Source organism: Stegostoma tigrinum, chromosome 15 (genome assembly GCF_030684315.1).
Source record: "Stegostoma tigrinum isolate sSteTig4 chromosome 15, sSteTig4.hap1, whole genome shotgun sequence".
Classification (NCBI taxonomy): domain Eukaryota; kingdom Metazoa; phylum Chordata; class Chondrichthyes; order Orectolobiformes; family Stegostomatidae; genus Stegostoma; species Stegostoma tigrinum.
Genome location: NC_081368.1, coordinates 43,750,145 through 43,769,887, shown reverse-complemented (window position 1 = coordinate 43,769,887; position 19,743 = coordinate 43,750,145). Strand labels below are relative to the sequence as shown.

The 19,743-nt window shown below is 43.7% G+C and overlaps 1 protein-coding gene across 6 annotated transcripts in view; it reads right to left on the bottom strand.

Moving 5' to 3' along the window:
• Nucleotides 1-17,308, bottom strand: part of LOC125458680 (protein Shroom4-like) — a 137,918-nt gene extending 120,610 nt beyond the window's left edge. For 2 of the 6 annotated variants that reach the window (XM_059651441.1, XM_059651448.1), the window contains exons 1-2: nucleotides 15,895-16,112; nucleotides 7,560-7,711 (exon numbers count right to left, since the gene is read on the bottom strand). In XM_059651441.1, the coding sequence (XP_059507424.1) occupies nucleotides 7,560-7,711; nucleotides 15,895-16,020 (278 nt within the window). In that variant the 5' untranslated portion in view covers nucleotides 16,021-16,112. Of the gene's footprint in view, nucleotides 1-1,572; nucleotides 1,645-7,559; nucleotides 7,712-14,931; nucleotides 15,225-15,894; nucleotides 16,113-17,213 lie in introns of those variants that run through there. The other 4 variants (XM_059651444.1, XM_059651442.1, XM_059651443.1 and 1 more) reach the window with 4 other exon arrangements.
• Between the last annotated feature and the right edge of the window lie 2,435 nt (nucleotides 17,309-19,743).

The window sequence follows — 19,743 nt, the reverse complement described above, 5'->3', positions numbered from 1 at the left end:
CACAAACATTCCCACCCTCAATAATGAAACAGCACAACACATCAGTGCAAAAGAGAAGGTTGAAGCATTTGCAGCATTTTGCAGCCAGAAATGCAGAGCGGATGATCCATCTTGGCCGGCTTGTGGTCCCCAGCATCAGTGAAACCAGTCTTCAGCCATATCGATTCACTCCTACTGGTATGATGAAATGGTTGGAGGCACTGGATATGGTGAAGACTATGGGCCTGACAACATTCCAGCAATAGTACTGAAGACTTGTGCTTCAGAACTTACCTTGCCCCTAGCCAAGCTGCTCCAGTGCAGTTACCACACGGGCATCTACCCAACAATGTGGAAAATTACCAAAGTATGTCCTGTACATAAAAAGCAGGACAAATCCAACTTAGCCATTTACTGCCTTATCAATCTACTCTTGATCATCAGTAAAGTGATGGAAGGTGTTACCAACAGTGCTATCAAGCAGCACCTGTTCAGCAATAACCTGCTGAGTGACACCCAGTTTATGTTCTGCCAGGACCACTCAGCTCCTGACCTCATTACTGCCTTGGTTCGAATATGGATAGAAAACTCCAGAGGTGACGTGAGAGTGACAGTGACAGCCCTTGACATCAAAGGTGCGTTCGACTGAGTATGCCATCAAGGAGCCCTAGCAAAACTGGAATCAATAGAAATCAGGGAAAAACTCTCCACTGGCTGGAATCATACCTGGCTGACAGGAGGATGAATGTGGAAGTTACAGGTCATTCACCTCTGCAGGAGTTCCTCAGGGTAGTGTCCTAGTCCCAACTGCTTCAACTGCTGTATCCATTCCTCCATCCTAAGTTCAGAAGTGGGGGAGTTTGCTGATGACCGCACAATGTTCTGTATCATTGATGACTCCTCAGACAATGAAGCAGGCCATGTTCAAATGCAACAAGATCTGGGCAATATCCAGGTGTGGGCTGACAAGTATAAAATCTTATGTAAAATCTTATATATGAAAAGTTACATAAAATCTACACCACACAGTGACCATCTCCAATAAGAGACAATCAAACCATGCCCCATGACATTCAATTGTGTTACCTTTACTGAAATCCTCATGATCAACTTAGTCGGGGTTACCATTGATCAGAAACTTAACTGGACTTGCCATATAAATACAGTGGCTACAAGAGCAGGTCAGTCCTTAGTCTGCACCTTCCAAGCTCACAACTACTTCCATCTAGGAGGACAAAGAAAGCAGATTCATGGGAACTCCATCAACTGCAAGTTCTCCTCCAAGCCAATCACCATTCTCACTTGAAAATATTTCACTGTTCCTTCACCATTAAGGTCAAAATTCTGGAATTCCCTCCCTAATGGTGTGTGGGTCAACCTAGAGTGTATGAACGTAGTAGTTCAAGAAAGCAATGCACCACCACCTTCTCAACGGCAACTAGGAGCTGGCCCAGCTCGCAGTGTCTACATCCCACAACAGAATAAAAATAAATAAGTTATAGCTGTGAATCCACATCACATCACATCACTATGTATTACAACAACTTGCTGAAATAACTGCTGTGCATCAAAGGTGACATATCTTTATTATACTTGTTAGGCCATCAGCTGATGGTACTACTGGGTAAGGCACATCCCAAAGAATGAAATCTGGCTTGATAGGTGTTGTAACATTTAAAATAGAAATTGTTGCAGAAACTCAACAGGTCTGGCAGCATCTGTAGACAGAAAACAAAGTTAACATTTTGAGTTGTCATCCTTCTTCAGAATGCCTGGGCAAGAAATATTGATGTTATTCAAATACAAATACAAAGTGGACCACATCTAATCTCGTTCTTGCCCAACATCCACAAGGACACATTTATCGATGGTTCTGAACAGTCGTCACCGGACTCAAAATGTTAATTGTTTTCTCTGCTCTGATGCTGCCAGGCCTGCTGAGTTTCTCCAGCAACTTCTATTTTGTGTGTTACAAATTTCCAGCATCTGCAGTTGTTTTATATATAGATCAATTATATTTACTTAGCTAGCTCAAAACAAAAAGAGGCTTCAAATCCAGTCCACGGTCTTTGTTGATAAGCCTGTTACGTGGTATTTCAAATTTCTTTTGAAAGGCCACATAAACAGAACAATCACCTCTGCTGCTTCGTTAAAAATTTCAATCAAATTCACTACGCACAATTAGCTCTTATCAAATCCATGGCTTTCCTTAATTAACCCACACTCGCCTAAGTGACTGCTAATATTCTCCTGTCAAATTTCTAAACGTTTAAAGGCTTCTTGTTGCAGAATGGTGATGTCCCTGCCCTTGAGCTAAGAGACTCGAGTTCAATTCCCTGATGTGCAATAACTTCTCTGAACAGACTGATAAAGAAAATATTTTAAAAATCTAAAACTATCATGGAAGTTACATTAACTATTATGTTATTATTGGGCTTATCTTTACACCTATTTTTGAATATTTGCAATTTTTCATTACTCCTGTATTGAAATTGGAAGATTATTTCAACACTTGTACAATTCCCACACTTGTTCTCCTTAGCAGGTTGAATGCATCTAGTCCAATCCTGGTGATGTAACTTTCTCTTAGTTCATGTATCAACGATGGTTTATCATCTTATGACTCAGGCAACGACTTCTTCCTCAGTAAAGACAGATGGATATTACTCGTTAAGTAATTCAACCATGCCTTCTGGCTCCATGCATAAATCCACTTCTGCTGTGTGATTAACTCCACCCTTTCTTTTACCATTACCTCCGGTTCAGAGATGGTCTAGTGATATTATCTTTAGACTATTCACCAGACTGGTATTTGTGCTGGAGACCATGTTTTAATCTTGAATTAAACAACTTTCGATCATCATGAGAAACCCATCTCTTTACTAATGTTATTCAGGAAGGAAACTACCATCCTTACTTGGTCTGGCTTATATGCAACTCCAAACCCACAACAATGAGGTTGATCAGCAAGCCATTCAGTTGTATTGACTACAAATAAAGGAAGAAAAGGAACAGAAACAGACAGACCACCTGGCATTGATGTAGGGACCAGAAATGGCAATGGCAAAAACAAAAACAAAAACAAAAAAAAAAGCCGTTCAAGGAGACAGTACCATACCATCTTCTCATGGGCAACTATAGGATGGTGGAGATGCCCACATCTCAAAAGTGAAAGAAAAAAAAAGCAACTTTTGGAATAAAAATAGAAATTAATTGTGAAATTGAAGCGGTCTGGTAGAGAGAGAAACTGTTAACATTTTGGAGTTCAGTGACCCTTTGTCAGAACTGAAAAGAGTTGCAAAAAGGTGATATTTATGTTTGTGATGGGTGGGGAGACTAAGATGCATGGAGATGGGGCCAGAGAGAGCGCGAGAGAGAGTGAGAGAAGAGGAATAGGTAAACAAATGGATTGCTGATTATAAGATGATGATATGATGTGTGATGCAAAATGCTGATGTGGGTTTTTGGATTTCAACTTGAGTAATATTTAATTCATATTCTTGATTTTGATTCTCTTATTAGTTTTCACACTCTCCACTGAATTTTTTTGTATTCAGCCTGTTCTGTACTTCCATTATCAATTTGATATCAATCATATGCCCATTTTATCTTCTTCATTTTACTTCCTATTTCTTCTATCAGCCAGACAGCTCTGAATTAGTTTCTCTGATCTTTCCTATTTGAGAGTGGACCTCAATTTTACCCAAAGCAGTTCGTCTTTAAAAGGTAACTTATTGTTCCTTTCATAGAGCAGTTTTTCCGCCACCCACGTTTGGACATAGAGCAGCTTTTCTGCCGCCTTCGCCTCCACGCTTACTTCTTCAACCAGGAGCCTCACCCTCCCTCCACTGACCCCTTCACCCGCCTCCAACACAAGTCCTCCTCCTGGACACCACCCCCAGGCCTCCTACCCTCCCTCGACCTCTTCATTTCCAACTGCCATCGAGACAGTAACCGCCTCAACTTCTCCACCCCTCTCACCCACTCCAACCTCTCCCCCGCAGAACAGGCAGCCCTCCACTCCCTCTGCTCCAACCCCAACCTCACCAAACGCGCAGACAAGGGTGGTGCAGTGGTAGTATGGCGCACTGACCTCTACATCGCCGAGGCCAAACGCCAACTCTCCGACACCTCCTCCTACCGCCCCCTTGTTCATGCCCCCACCCCCGAGCACCAAACCATCATCTCCAACACCATTCATGACCTCATCACCTCAGGGAACCTCCCACTCACAGCCTCCAACCTTATTATTCCCCAACCCCGCACGGCCTGTTTCTATCTCCTTCCCAAAATCCACAAACCTGTCTGCCCTAGTCGACCAATTGTCTCAGCCTGTTTCTGCCCCACCGAACTCATCTCCACCTATCTGGACTCCATTTACTCCCCTTTGGTCCAGGATCTCCCTACCTACGTCCGTGACACCACCCATGCCCTCCACTTCCTCCAGAACTTCCAATTCCCTGGCCCCCAATACCTCATTTTCACCATGGACGTCCAGTCCCTATACACCTGCATTCTGCATGCAAATGGCCTCAAGGCCCTCTGCTTCTTCCTGTCCCGCAGGCCCGACCAGTCCCCCTCCACCGACACTCTCATCCGCCTAGCCGAACTCGTCCTCACCCTCAACAACTTCTCTTTCGATTCCTCCCACTTCCTACAGACTAAGGGGGTGGCCCCGGGCATCCGCATGGGCCCCAGCTATGCCTGCCTCTTTGTAGGTCACGTGGAACAGTCCCTCTTCCGCACCTACACAGGCCCCAAACCCCACCTCTTCCTCCGTTACATTGATGACTGTATCGGCGCCACCTCTTGCTCCCCAGAGGAGCTCGAGCAGTTCGTCCACTTCACCAACACCTTCCACCCCAACCTCAGGCTCACCTGGACCATCTCCAACACATCCCTCACCTTCCTGGACCTCTCAGTCTCCATGTTAGGCAACCAGCTAGTTACTGATGTCCATTTCAAGCCCACCGACTCCCACAGCTACCTAGAATACACCTCCTCCCACCCACCCTCCTGCAAAAATTCCATCCCCTATTCCCAATTCCTCCGCCTCCGCTGCTCCCAGGATGAGGCATTCCACTCTCGCACATCCCAGATGTCCAAGCTCTTCAAGGATCGCAACTTTCCCCCCACAGTGGTCGAGAACGCCCTTGACCGCATCTCCCGCAACACATCCCTCACACCCCGTCACCGCCGCAACCGCCCAACGAGGGTCCCCCTTGTTCTCTCACACCACCCCACCAACCTCCAGATACAACGCATCATCCTCCGACACTTCCACCATCTACAATCCCACCCCACCAACCAAGACATTTTTCCATCCCCACCCTTGTCTGCCTTCCGGAGAGACCACTCTCTCCGTGACTCCCTTGTTCGCTCCATACTGCCCTCCAACCCCACCACACCTGGCACCCTCCCCTGCAACCGCAGGAAGTGCTACATTTGCCCCCACACCTCCTCCCTCACCCCTATCCCTGGCCCCAAGATGACTTTCCATATTAAGCAGAGGTTCATCTGCACATCCACCAGTGTGGTATACTGCATCCATTGTACCTGGTGTGAATTCCTCTACATTGGGGAAACCAAGCGGAGGCTTGGGGCCCGCTTTGCGGAACACCTCCGCTTGGTTCGCAATAAACAACTGCCCCTCCCAGTCGCGAACCATTTTAACTCCCCCTCCCATTCTTCAGATGATATGTCCATCATGGGCCTCCTGCAGTGCCACAAGGATGCCCCCCGTAGGTTGCAGGAACAGCAACTCATATTCTGCTTGGGAACCCTGCAGCCCAATGGTATCAATATGGACTTCACAAGCTTCAAAATCTCCCCTTCCCCCACCACATCCCAAAACCAGCCCAGTTCGTCCCCTCTCCCCACTGCATCACACAACCAGCCCAGCTCATCCCCTCCCCCGACTGCATCCCAAAACCAGCCCAGCCTGTCTCTGCCTCCCTAACCTGTTCTTCCTCTCACCCATCCCTTCCTCCCACCTCAAGCCGCACCTCCATTTCCTACCTACTAACCTCATCCCACCTCCTTGACCTGTCTGTCTTCCCTGGACTGACCTATCCTCTCCCTACCTATACTCTCCTCTCCACCTATCTTCTTTTCTCTCCATCTTCAGTCCGCCTCCCCCTCTCTCCCTATTTATTCCAGAACCCTCTCCCCGATGAAGGGTCTAGGTCCGAAACGTCAGCTTTTGTGCTCCTGAGATGCTGCTTGGCCTGCTGTGTTCATCCAGCTCCACACTTTGTTATCTTGGATTCTCCAGCATCTGCAGTTCCTATTATCTCTTATTGTTCCTTTACACAGTTTTGTCTGCCAATCCTTGATTCCAACATACTTCAGCTAGATGGTTCTCAATCCAATTTTAAAAAATTTTATATTGGTTTGCATCTTCGCCTTTTCCATTGCAAACCTAAATCTTATGGTACCAAGATTACTACCTCTTTACTAACACATACCCACTTCACCCATGCCACTCAGAAGAATGAGATGCAGCAGTGCCTCCTACTCACTGGGCTGGAAACATATCGATCTACAAAATTTCTCCTGAACAAATGTCATAAATTCTTCCCCGCCACCTTTACATTACTACAATTCCAATCTCTATAAAGGATAATTAGATCACCAATTATCCCTACTTGCCACGTTTTGCTAGTTAATCCCTACACACTTTTGACTGCGTATTTCTTACTCTATATCTTTTCCAATTGTTGGCGACATTAGAATATACTGAGTGTAATGCATTATCTTGCATTAACCAAATAGGCTGCAAATGCAAACGAGTGTTACAATCAGACAGGCGTCCTCGACGTCTCCATGGCATCCTCTCAGTCCTAATATTCAATTCAATCAATGCTGCCAACTTCCCCGCTTTCTTTCCAATCTTGTTGAAAATCTTATGCTCAGGAGTACCTAGCATCCTTTTTGTTTGTAATTACAGGTTTCTGTAATTACCATCATATCACATCACATTCTCCCATTTCTCTGTGCCTGAAGCTCCCAACCCTTACTTATCATACTTCATTTGTCCACAGCCATATATAACTAACTTGGCCCTTAGCTACAGTCCCTTTTACTCTGATATGACATTTTATTTTACAATTTGCTTCTCTCCTATTATCCACCTCTCCCAGTTGTGTGTACCTTGGCTTACCTTTGAAATGCTACATCTTGATTCCTGTACCCCCGTCTTGTTTGCCAAGTTACATTAAATGCTGATCGATAGCATTAGCAAATTACCCTGAGTAACCACAGGTTTGTGGGTCAGTGGGAGGGTTGGGTGGGTGGGAGTGCTTGAGGTGGTGGAGAAAGAGTAACGCGCATAGGCACGTATGTAGCACAGAGCTGGTGGAAGAGCAGACACCCAAAATTAAATTGATAAAGGACCTGAGCTTCATTAAAGGAAATTAGGGACACACAATGACAGACAGTGAGTTATCAGCCCAGAAGGTACATGGACATTTCTATTAATTCAAGGGAACTATTCCTTAGTGAACACAAATTTGACAATTTCACTGAACTAGAACGTAATTTATTGAGGTTTTTTGAATTTTACAGAATTAATTGCTCACCGTTTCACCACCATCTTCAATGCTCTGTAGGATCCTTTAATGAGGATGAGTGCCTCTTGCCTTGAGCCATAGAGTGGGGAGCCATTGATGTTTATAATTTCATCACCAACCTGTAGTTTTCTCGACAAAGCAGCTTTCCCTCCATCCTCAATCTGAAAGAATATTTTAGGAAGTGCTAATGAGTGTTACAACTTACAATAGCAACTGAAATACACTAGAGAATGAGGTTGAGTAATTTTTAACATTAGACAAAAAAAACAAGCAAAGTCATCGGTTCAATTTTATTTCTTCACTGACAAGACAAAGCATCCACTGTTTAATTAATCTCTATTGCTCCATTTACACACGAGCCACATTTTTGGCTGCAAGATGATTAGAAACTTAGCTTAGCCTTAAACAATCCATTCCTTTTTTCATTAAGATTACCCTTTGCATTAATCAGCCTGTTCCCCGTCACTGCTGTTCTTTTCACTCTCTTTGGTGACTGCATATACCAAATCCATTTTGAATCATATTCTCCAAGCAATCCCTTTTACACAATCACCTTTGTACACATTGCCCCTTACCAACATAAAAGTCTTCATCCTCAGTTTAATATCAACTTTCATCTCCTGTTACTTTGACAAATTCACAGCTAAAGATCCCATTACTGCTTAAAGCCATTTTTCTATCCACACCAGTTTACCTTGATAGCCCTGGCATCAGGGCTATCTCTACTTCTAAGCCAGCTGTTCCAAACATCAAATTGCTGGGTGTTAGCCATCTCATCTAAATACTTTGTTTTGATTCTGAATAATCTGTTCTCAACAAGAGCTCCATGTTCCCACCTCAACAAACTGTAAGCCCAATGTGATTGAAAACGCTTTTACTGCCACGATTATCTCCTTGCCTTTTTTTAGTCAGATGATTCCATTCACAAATGGAGCCCTTTTCTTTTGATCTTCATGCACCCTTTTCACAAGTTCTTGTCTTCTCTCGACATGAACGGCATGGTAACTCAGTGGTCAACACTGCTGCCTCACAGCGCCAAGGACCCGGGTTCAATGCCACACTCAGGCAACTGTCTATTTGGAGTTTGCACATTCTCCCCATGGGTTTCCTTTGGGTGCTCCAGTTTTCTCCCATTGCCCAAAGATGTGCATATCGATTGCTCATGCTAAACTGCCCACAATATCCAGGAATGTGCAGGCTAGATGGATTTGCAATGGGAAATGTAGGGTTACAGAATCGGGTGGGGGTCTGGGTGGGATGCTCTTCAGTGAGTTAATGCAGCCTCAATGGGCCAAATGGCTTGCTTCCACACCTTAGGGATTCTATGAAAACCATCATGGAGGAGGCATTGTACTCATCACTAAAATCGCTCCTTGACTTAAGTCCTTTCTCCTCTGGGCTTCTCACTTCGTCCCACATCGCTTGCTATTCATTCAAAATCTTCATTCTTTATGACAATTCCATATCAATAGATCCATAGAATTGAAAGAGTGTCGAAACAGGCCATTCAGCCCAACATATCCATACTGACCCTCTGAAAAGTATTCCACCTAGACTCCCCACCCTACTCTACTCCTGCATTTCCCATGGCTAACCCACAGAACCAGTACATACTATGGGTATAAGTTGTCTCATATCTCTGCTGCGTTTTTCTCTCGGACTCAGCAATAAACACCAACTCATCCTGGGTGGTTTAACCTTCATCCACTTTGAGTTCACTGCCCTCACAAACTCCCTAAATCTCTCCGTCTATATAAAGTACCATAACCTCATTCAGACACCCCTTTAACTTTTGTCATCTTACTCGATGTCAATACTTCAATTGTACACATTATCATCACTGCAGATACACACACACACACACACACACCCCCTAGCTGCAGTCCTACCTCAATCCTGACTACTGGTCCTGCAGGTAAAAGGGATACTACTCTAGACAAAGTAGCCTGTTTAATCTGCAACCCTTCCACCACTTTAAACATTTACTCCCTCTGACAGTGGCAGCTATGTGTTATGTTTATTGGATATACTGCAGCAACTCATCAAGCCTCCTTCAGCAACACATTCCAACACAACTCACATTTTCTGCTACCTAGAAGGACAAACACAGTGGGTCCATTTGAACTCCACACCTGCAACTTCCTCTCCCAACGAGACATCATTCTGGCTTGGAACTATATTGTTGTTGCTGTACTTTAACTGGTTCAAAATTCTGGAACTCCCTCCCCTCTAGCACTGTGAATATACTTGTGCCATATAGATTGCTACAACTGAAAAAAGTAGGACACTATCACCTTCTCAAAAGCAGTTAAGAACAGGCTATAAATGCCAGCTAATCAGCAACACCAGTCACCAAAAGAAAGAACAAATAGCCAAACCAGATGTGTATGAAATGGGGGAACCTAACAAGCAAACACTACTTTAATTGCACCAACATTACAAATCCCAGGCAATAGAATTGTAACAATTATTGCCTATTGAATTCCACACAATAGGATCTGCAGTTTGAGTTAGGTATTCCACAAATGCAGACAAATGTCTCAAAACCCCGGTATTTTGACTCAACTAAGCATGCAGATACTTGTAAGTAATATTAACCACATGCTTTCCAAAAAAAGGCACATTTTGGCCAGAAGTTGCATTATTTCACCTCACACAGCAAGTTCCTATGTTTCTTTTGTGAATGTTTTTCACTAAGTGGTTGTGCTCAACAGCTAATATTTCTTCAGTATTTGGTACAGTCAATATACAACACAAGGCATTTTTGAAAAAAAAGTATAAAAGTTCAGAATCAGTCTACTTACAATTATGTAAGTAACTGGTCAATCTCTCAGGATATTGCCTAGGGTGAAGCTGGTTATATGGAGAAAGTGGGGGAGTAGCCAAAGACCAGCTTTTTAAGTGAAGGATCAATAGACTGAAAGGGTATACATTAGAAGGTGAGATACATACAAATCCATTTGCATTTTTAAATCTTAAGTAATGCCCTTATTTTTAAAATGATTACATTTATCTAATTTCTATAGTTTTAATTAAAATTTACATAAATTCTGAATTTGAAAATAAAAATTTTCAATCACTTTTTTGAGTTGTAGCAATCTATATGGCATAGGTATATTCACAGTACTGGTGGGGAGGGAGTTCTAGAATTTTGAACCAGTAAAAGTACAGCAACAGAAGTCAAAAGAAAGAGAAATCTTTCTAGAATGTCATTCACTTGCAAACAAAATCCTCATTATCCATAACCTTGACATGTTAACTTAAGCTGAAACTGACTTCATGGGTAAAAATATCATTATAATATTTTACTAGCTGTCCTGACCAAATGGATAAAATGTTGGTATGCACCTCATCACCAAAACACATCTTGGTCTCCTCCACATGAACTCAAGATACCCAGATCAGAGGTTATCTGGGAAAAAGGAAAGTAAACAGATACAGAATCACAGGAGTATTGCTTCGCAAAAAGGGGCTGTTTGGCCCATTGTGTCTGCATTGCCTCTCCATTTCCCTAAACACTTACATATTGTTTCTATTTAAATAATCATCCAATGTATTCTTGAATGTCTCAATTGAATTGGCCTGCACCACATTTCCAGGCCATGCTTTTCCACCCAAACTACTTATTATGAGAAAGCATTTTGCCTACTCCACCCCCTAACATCACTTTCATTACTTTTGCACAACACTTTAAATCCATGTCTTCTCAGTACTAGAGACCGTAGGAACTGCAGATGCTGGAGAATCCAAGATAACAAAGTGTGGAGCAGGATTAACAGCATCTTAGGAGCACAAAAGCTGATTTTTCGGGCCTAGACCCTTCAAAAGAAAAGGGGGAGGGGGAAGGGGCGGAGGAAGATCAAAGATGGATGGAGGAGAAGATAAGTGGAGAGGAGGCAGACAAGTTAAAGAGGCAGGGATGGAGCCAGTAGAGGTGAGTATAGGTGGGGAGGTAGGGAAGGGAGGGAAGGGATAGGTCAGTCCGGGGAGAATGGACAGGTCAAGGGGTTGGAATGAGATTAGCAGGTAGGAAATGAAGGTGTGGCTTGGGGTGGGAAGAGGGGACAGGTGAGAGAGAGAACAGATTAGGGAGGCGGGGATGAGCTGGGCTGGTTTTGGGATGCCGTGGCGGGGGGGGGGGGGGGGTTTGAAGTTTGCAAAATCCACATTGGGCTGCAGGGTTCCCAAGCGGAATATGAGTTGCTGTTTTTGCAATCCTTGGGTGGCATCATTTTGGCACTTCAGGAGGCCCAGAATGGACATGTCATCTAAGGAATGGGAGGGGGAGTTGAAATGGTTTGCAACTGGGAAATGCAGTTGTTTATTGCGAACAGAGCAGAGGTGTTCTGCAAAGCGGTCCAGTAGCCTCTGCTTGGTTTCCCCGATGTAGAGGAGGCCACAGCAGGTACAGTCGGTGCAGTATACCACATTGGCAGATGTGCAGGTGAACATCTGCTTGATGTGGAAAGTCATCTTGGGGCCTGGGATGGGGCGAGGGAGGTGGTGTGGGGGCAAGTGTAGCACTTCCTGTGGTTACAGGGGAAAGTGCCAGGTGTGGTGGGGTTGGAGGGGAGTGTGGCGCGGACAAAGGAGTCCTGGAGAGAGTGGTCTCTCTGGAAAGCAGACAAGGGTGGGGATGGAAAAATGTCTTTGGTGGTGGGGTCGGATTGCAGATAGCGGAAGTGTCGGAAGATGATGTGTTGGATCTGGAGTTCTCAGTATTAATTCTTTTACAAGCGGGAACAGTTTAGTCCCATCTATCCTATTCCTTCCCGCATGATTTAGAATTTTGCTTGAAGAATCTGCATACAAACATGTATGAAAGCCTTAGTTTGTTTAGTTTTGGACAAGGCTAGGCTCAGTGGTGACGGTGTTCATGGAAGAAACAACTGAACTCTGATAATAGATTGCCAGAGCTCTATGAAAAATACATCACAGCCTTAAGCTTACAAGAAGGAACATAGACTAGCAACTTCATTTACAGGGTGACAAACATTTCGCGACACTTATCCAGAAAGACACTGTGCTGGAAAAACTTGAGAAGTGGACAGATTTTTGAAGGAGTGAATGATGGGCTGCAAAACTTTTTTCTAGTCCAGCCCTTTCGAAATTTAAAGATTTGGATATTTTAATCCAAGTTTGTCGTCAAAAATGTAAAGGCCATTGGCAAATTACCTGCTAGTCTCACTGCAATAATTTCATCCACAAGTACACCATATCTGCTTGCTTTCTGACTATTAATCCAACACAGTGCTTTAACATTGTGATTTTCCACTAGGAAACAAAGCATATTTTTGCAAAAAACAACAGAAAGTGTAAAAACCGGCAAAAGATCAAGGTGATAACAAGCAGATCAAGGCTATCAACAAATCGAATGTTAAACAGACAGTGATACCATTGGCCCAGTATCAACTATTCAGTAATAGCACAAATGTACAGTATCAGATCGAAAGAGATCATGACATCATTTGAAAAGAGCTTCACCATTGGAAATGGTGGGATTTTTCAGTCATACTTTCAACATTAGGTTGATGAAAACTGAAGCCAATTTCCAATATGTGATTTCACAAATAAGTGTAATTGATGTAATCTGCTGTGATGATTCTCTTTTTTAAAAAGAACTTTATTTAGTGACAAAACATGTAACTCTTTGGTTGTCCTCAAAACAATATAGTACAAGAGGGGTCATTTGTCCTTCAGTCGAAGTCACTGGGATACAGGCAGCCAGATGCCAGCTCCAGAGATCAAATTCCAGTCACAACGACTTCAGTAGCATCCTGGGTAGTAAACCAATTTATAATCTCATCTTACAACTCCTCTATTTCTAATTTGTTACACTTCTTGTCCAACAATAAATAGTGGATGAGGACAAATTTCCTTCAATAAGTATTGGGAAACCAAAAGCCATTACCTTAAAAACCAGTATAAACTCAATTACCTAGCCACCATCTCCACCTGTCACCCTCACTGCTGAGTGAAGCTGAACCAGTCTGATCACAATGTCTGCATCTTATTTGACACCAAGCTGAGTTCCAAAACACAGATCCTTATATCATAAAAATCCATCTCAACAATTTCCCACCCACACCTCACACCATCTTCCACAGAAATACTTATCCATGCCTTTGTTAACTCAATATTTGATTCTACCAAGGCTCTCTTGGCTGGCTTTCAGCAACCCCTTTTCCATAAGTTTGAGAGTACATTCAAAGCTCTGTTGGCCATGTCCTAACCTGCACCCACTCACCAATCATCCCATTGGTCTGGGTTTAACGACTGGACAGCACAGTGGCTCAGTGGTTAACACTGCTGCCTCGCTGCCCCAGGGACCCAGGTTCGATTCCAGCCTTGGGCGATTGTCTATGTGCAGTTTGCCCACTCTCCTAGAGTTTGCATGGGTTTCCTCCCACAGCCCAAAGATGTGCAGGTTAGGTGGATGGGGCATGCTAAATTGCCCAGTCTCCAGGGATGTACAGGCTAGGTGAGTGAGCCATGGGAAATGCAGGGTTACAGGGATAGACTGGGAGACAGGTTCTGGGTTGGATGTTCTTCAGAGGTTGTGTGAACTTCAAGGGCTGAATGGCCTGCTTCCACTCTGTAGAAATTCTATAACACTTCAAATTTTAAAATGTTCATCTTAAAATTTTCAGATCTCTCCTTAAACATGCCCTCCCCATCACTATAACTTCCTCCAAATACACAACTTCTAATATCTTTGTATTCTTCCACATTTGTGCAGAGTCATAGGTGTTGGAAAGCAGGTTTGTAAATGAGACAAAAGTGTTCAAAGTACAGTGCAGACTTAGATAGGATGCTTAGCCTCTGAAGTGTCCAACTGATTGATTCTCAGTAATCAAGAGTGTAATGAAGCAAGTGACCAAAAACAAAGGTAATTCTTCCCTAAATTTAATTGGAGCAAAATTCTGGTCACCCTCTTGTAGATGCTACCCCAAGCCAAAATAAGGCAGGCAGCAGAGGGAGTTCAGAGAGGTGGTGGCTGAGTTAGACTTGGCTGTCAGCAGCGTCCGTGCAACAAGTTAACTCTCTCTCGGGCATTCAAGATTTCCGTTTCAGGCACATAAGAAGATAGCTGCAGCACGGCAATTGGACACAGGATGACATCTTTTAATCACTGCGTCTCTACTGTGAACAATATCTAGCAACCCCTGTGACCCTTTCTCCCCTACCCCCGAAAATAACCAGAACTCACTTCTTATGTAACAGAACTTTCCTTTGAGTTGCTCAAAATAAAATCGCAAGCACTCCATCCTCACCAAAACATTCAATGGTGGCACTTTTCTTGAGGTATTTGAGCATTTAAACGCTACGGCTCCCTTTGGAAAACAAGGTACAACTTTACTGCATTTCAAGATAACATTACCTACTCCCGACCCCGCCGCCTCCTTTTGGCATCTGGCGACAATTAACGAAAGAAGAGAGTCGCAATGGCCCACCGCTGGACAGACTGGACCGAGGGCCGTGCTTTTCTGTTAGTACCTGGGGGGCTTAACAGGTTACATCAGCAACAATCCTCGAAGTCAATAAAATTATCCCAAATAGTGAATCGCGGTCACATCTTGCAAAGAGAAAAGCAGCAAACATGACAACTTTCTCTGAATCCCTGTTATCGTTGTATTTCTTCATTTGGCGCAAACACGTTTTTGAAGCAACCGAACGCAGAGGAGCGATGGGCGAATTTCGCGATTTGGCTGAGGGTTGTTAATCATTTACCCATATGATACAAGAGCCAGAGTTCCTGCCACTGCCTTTCTGCTCCAAAACAAACTTTTCCAGAGCTTAAAGGCACGGAGTACCAATCCAAGGTGAAAATAGCCGCTTTGCAATAAACTTAGCAAAATTCGCAATTTTAAAATTACACCTTAATTTCCAAAGAGAACTATGTCCTTCAATTAATCACAGTACCTCCAGAAAAGAAGTTACTCGGAAACAAAAGCTATGTGGCGTTGTAACACTATAAAATAAATCGTTCCCGCTATATCATTCAAAAAAAAATTGGCAGAAAGTATTTCGACCCAATGCGATTTAATCTGCATTCCATTCTCCATATTCTCATTCAGCAACAAGCTAGTGCTGGGGAGGACCGAATTTCTATTCACGCTGATCATTTAAGACCACAATTATTTATGGGCATTTTATATTCAAATATACATCTTAAATTTCGACTTTAACTTTTGGACTTCTTTGTCTCACTGCTGTGAAATGGATAACGCTGGCCAAAACATCAACAGTGTAGAAGCCTTTTTTTTTGCAGCTGTAATGGACTTTTTTTTCCTGTTTGCAGTTGTTGGGGGGTGGGAGACGCGAGTTCCTTACAGTTTTTTACCTTTGAGATGGTGAGAGACTCTCCATGTTCCAGCCCCCCTTTAAGAGTGAAGCCCCATGGAGCTCCTCCTTGTAACTGCACATGAATATGTTGGTAGATGCTGGCTGTCTCTCTGCTGCGCTCCATAATCTTCGATTACTCGGAGTTCCATCACATTCCCATTGATTTTTTTCCTCTTCTCCCACTAACTACTTCAGTCCATCCATTACGGAAATGACATTGACACACAGCTTCCCCCAAAAAGCCCCCCTCCGCCTCTCTCAGATTGACGTTAAGTGGAACGAATCATTTCTCGACGTGAAGTGTCCGCACTAAACCATTGCAACGCAAAGGCGGGACTTTGAGACTTGGACCTCCGTTCGTTAGGGAGTTAGTGTGTGGTTTTAATCCAGTACTTGTTTGGAATCCTAAAGAAATCTGGGAAATAATCAATTTCAACGTTTTCCATTCTTGTGACCTAGTATCCTAAATCTTAAGTTTATTAATGATGCAAGTTTCTCTCTCTGAATGTGCTTTGCAATTTTCATCCGATTTCCGTTAATTTTTCATTGAATCAGCTAGCACAGAAGAGACATTCCAGCCCTTTGCTTTGGTTTTGGTTCTTTAAAAAGTGCTATTCAACAAGTTTCACAACCAGGGTTTTTAATTTTCTTTTACATGTAAAAATCAAATTCCTTTTTCTGAAATGGCAGTTCCATTCTTAAATGGGTATCAACAATTTCCCCTTAGTTCAGTCTAGAGTTCAGTTTTTTTGTCACCCATACGTGCATGAGGGAGTATCACAGCTGCATTGAATTTGGATTTAATTCACAACACTCTCTCTTTGACTATGAAATATTTAATAAGAAGGTCAATGTATTTTTAAAAAATTCTGTTCCAACATCAGTCACTGGAAAACTGCATGGGTTGATGATGATTGGCTTGTTTACCACCTTCTCAGCTCAGGGATGCATACCAGGCAGGCAGGGTGGAGATGAAGGAATGTTGATATGTTAGTGGATTATACGTGGTTCCTCCTCTAGCTGGATACGCTCTGATTCCTTGTGAGGAAGTGGCTTTCCTTTTCTCCTGTGGACCAATGGCTGGGTCAATGGAGTGCTTCTCCAGCAGCCCCTCAGGGACCTGGGCCTGACCGTTCATGGCAGATACCAATCAGTCCTTGTCCGTCTTCCCTGAACTGACCTATCCCCTCCCTACCTCCAGGTCAAGGAGGGTCTGCTGCCTAAGGCTGAACCAATCTCCAGCAGTCCTCTGAGTAATTAGTAGCCTGGGACATTTCCTCCTCAGACAGCTGTGGAACTGTTGTACAGGGTACTCACCAGCTAATGCTCCCAATATTTCTCAGCCTGACTTTCCCGATGAGATGTAAGGATTTCAGATAGCAGTGAGTGCAGGAATCAGCCCTTCTGATGCTTCCTCTGACATAGCACTACTCTCGTTCTCAGAGCTCCAGGAGGCAGCTACACGATGGTAGACATCCCACTAGTACCTGCAAGGCACAAGACACAGAGAAGGCACTGCATTCAGTGATTGGAGGTGATGTGCAATGAATGACACTGATAGCATGTGATGAGTTATAGTGAAATGATTTCCTACCTACCACCTCATCCTGCCTCCTTGACCTGTCTGTCTTCCCTGAACTGGCCTATCCCCTCCCTACCTCCTCACCTATACTCTCCTCTCTACCTTTCTTCTTTTCTCTCTATCTTCCGTCTGCCTCCCCCTCTCTCCCTATTTATTTCAGTTCCCTCTCTGATGAAGGGTCTAGGCCCGAAATGTCAGCTTTTGTGTTCCTGAGATGCTGCTTGGCCTGCTGTGTTCATCCAGCTTCACACTTCATTATCTTGGATTCTCCAGCATCTGCAGTTCCCATTATCAGTGTTCCACATCCTTGTCTGCTTCTGTTGCTCCTCCCTGTGTCTGGGGATGAAGTCTCAGATTATTGACACCATAGAGCCCTCTGCTGCCTAAGGCTGAACCAGTCTCCAGCAGTCCTCCGAGTAATCAGTAGCCTGGGACATTTCTTCCTCAGACAGCTGTGGAGCTGTTGTACAGGGTACTCACCAGCTAATGCTCCCAATATTTCTCAGCCTGGCATTCCCGATGAGATGTAAGGATTTCAGATAGCAGTGAGTGCAGGAATCAGCGCTTCTGATGCTTCCTCTAACATAGCACTACTCTCGTTCTCAGAGCTCCAGGAGGCAGCTACCCGACGGTAGACATCCCACTAGTACCTACAAGGCACAAGACACAGAGAAGGCACTGCATTCAGTGATTGGAGGTCATGTGCAATGAATGACACTGACAGCATGTGATGAGTTATAGTGAAATGAAGAGTGGTATTTACATATTTGGTGGGACATGTAGGTCTTTGCTTCCCTACAGAAGCAGTCATAGCCTTCCTGTAAAATAACGAGGTGAGGAACCTAATGTCTTGCACCTCTCCACCCCAATGGACTGTCTCTGCTCCCTTATCCCTTCTCCTGCATTGAGAGAGAGTAAGGGATTAAGTGAGCTGAAAGTGGGTGGCACAGTTGTTAGTCCTGTTACAGGTACTGGAAAGACAGTGAGGTTTTTTGAGTTAATGAGGAGGCAGTGCAGGGTTAGGGTGTATGGGGGGCACTAGAGGGAACAAATGAGGGATGATGTTGCAGGTGTGACAGTGACAGCCTATGAGCCTTGGTGGGAGTTGTGTACCTTAGCAGAGATTGAGTATGTGTGAGGAAGCAAAGAGAATACTATATCACTTACCCTTAAGGAGTGGAAAAGGTCTTTGACTTTCTTAAAGCAGTTCTAGCCATTCCTCCAGAGCACGGAGATGGGACTGACCTGGTTGGTTTCAAGGATGGCCAGGCTACCAGGTTTTAGCTTTCAGGTCTCCTCTGATGGTCCTCAAGGAAGAGATCTGCTCTCCTATACATCAGCCTGACCAGCAAAATCTCTAGTTCCCTGTCAGTGAATCTCAGTGCCAGCTTCCCACTCTCTGACATCTTTAGATTCTGTCCAGTACCAAGCTGGGTAGCTTCAGAATACCAATGCTTGTCCGGTTACGCAGGAGCTTTTTAAAAATGGCATGGGTAGAAGTCTTTCAGTAGATATTGGCTGATTGGCAAATTATTCTGGGCACACGCATGGTAGGATGGTGCTGGAATCAGACATGAGGGTGCCATAAGGACGACATTAGTAGTTTATGTGATGACTTCGATAAGGCATTGCAAGAAACCTTGCTAGGACTTGGCCAGAAATCCCGTCATAAGACCCAGACTACTCAGACTTAGTTATAAAACAAAACACAATTCAGCCATAAGATTCCAACTCATAGTTAATAATCTATTAAGTCCTGAAACAAAAAAAACTGCTGGAAAAAGTCAGCAGGTCTGGCAGCACCCGTGATAGAAAGCAGAGTTAACATTTCGGGTCCAGTGACCCTTCTTCGGAACTGCTAGAATCCAGTTTTGTTGTTTTGATAATTCCAGATTTGTCAGTTCTTTATTTTCTTTTGCTTGATCTATTAAGTCCTGCTTAATTATTATATAAAAGGTGGTTTCATAATTAAAAGTGCAGGTATAATTGATATTCGGGGATTCCACGCGACCTGACATGTATGGCTTGTTCCACATTTTATGTAATTCTGGCCAATGAAAATGTTTCTGTATTTTAGCTTATGTTTTCTTGACACTTGAGTGACTTGCTATTATATCTTTTTGAGTCACTTGTAAAATTTCGTTATCAGACTTAGATGGAACTATCACCTAATGGGCCATTGCTCATTCCTCATCAGCTGGTATTTAAAGTAATCTCCAGTTCCTCATTAACATGTTCTCTTTTTAAGTTATACAAGTATTGTTT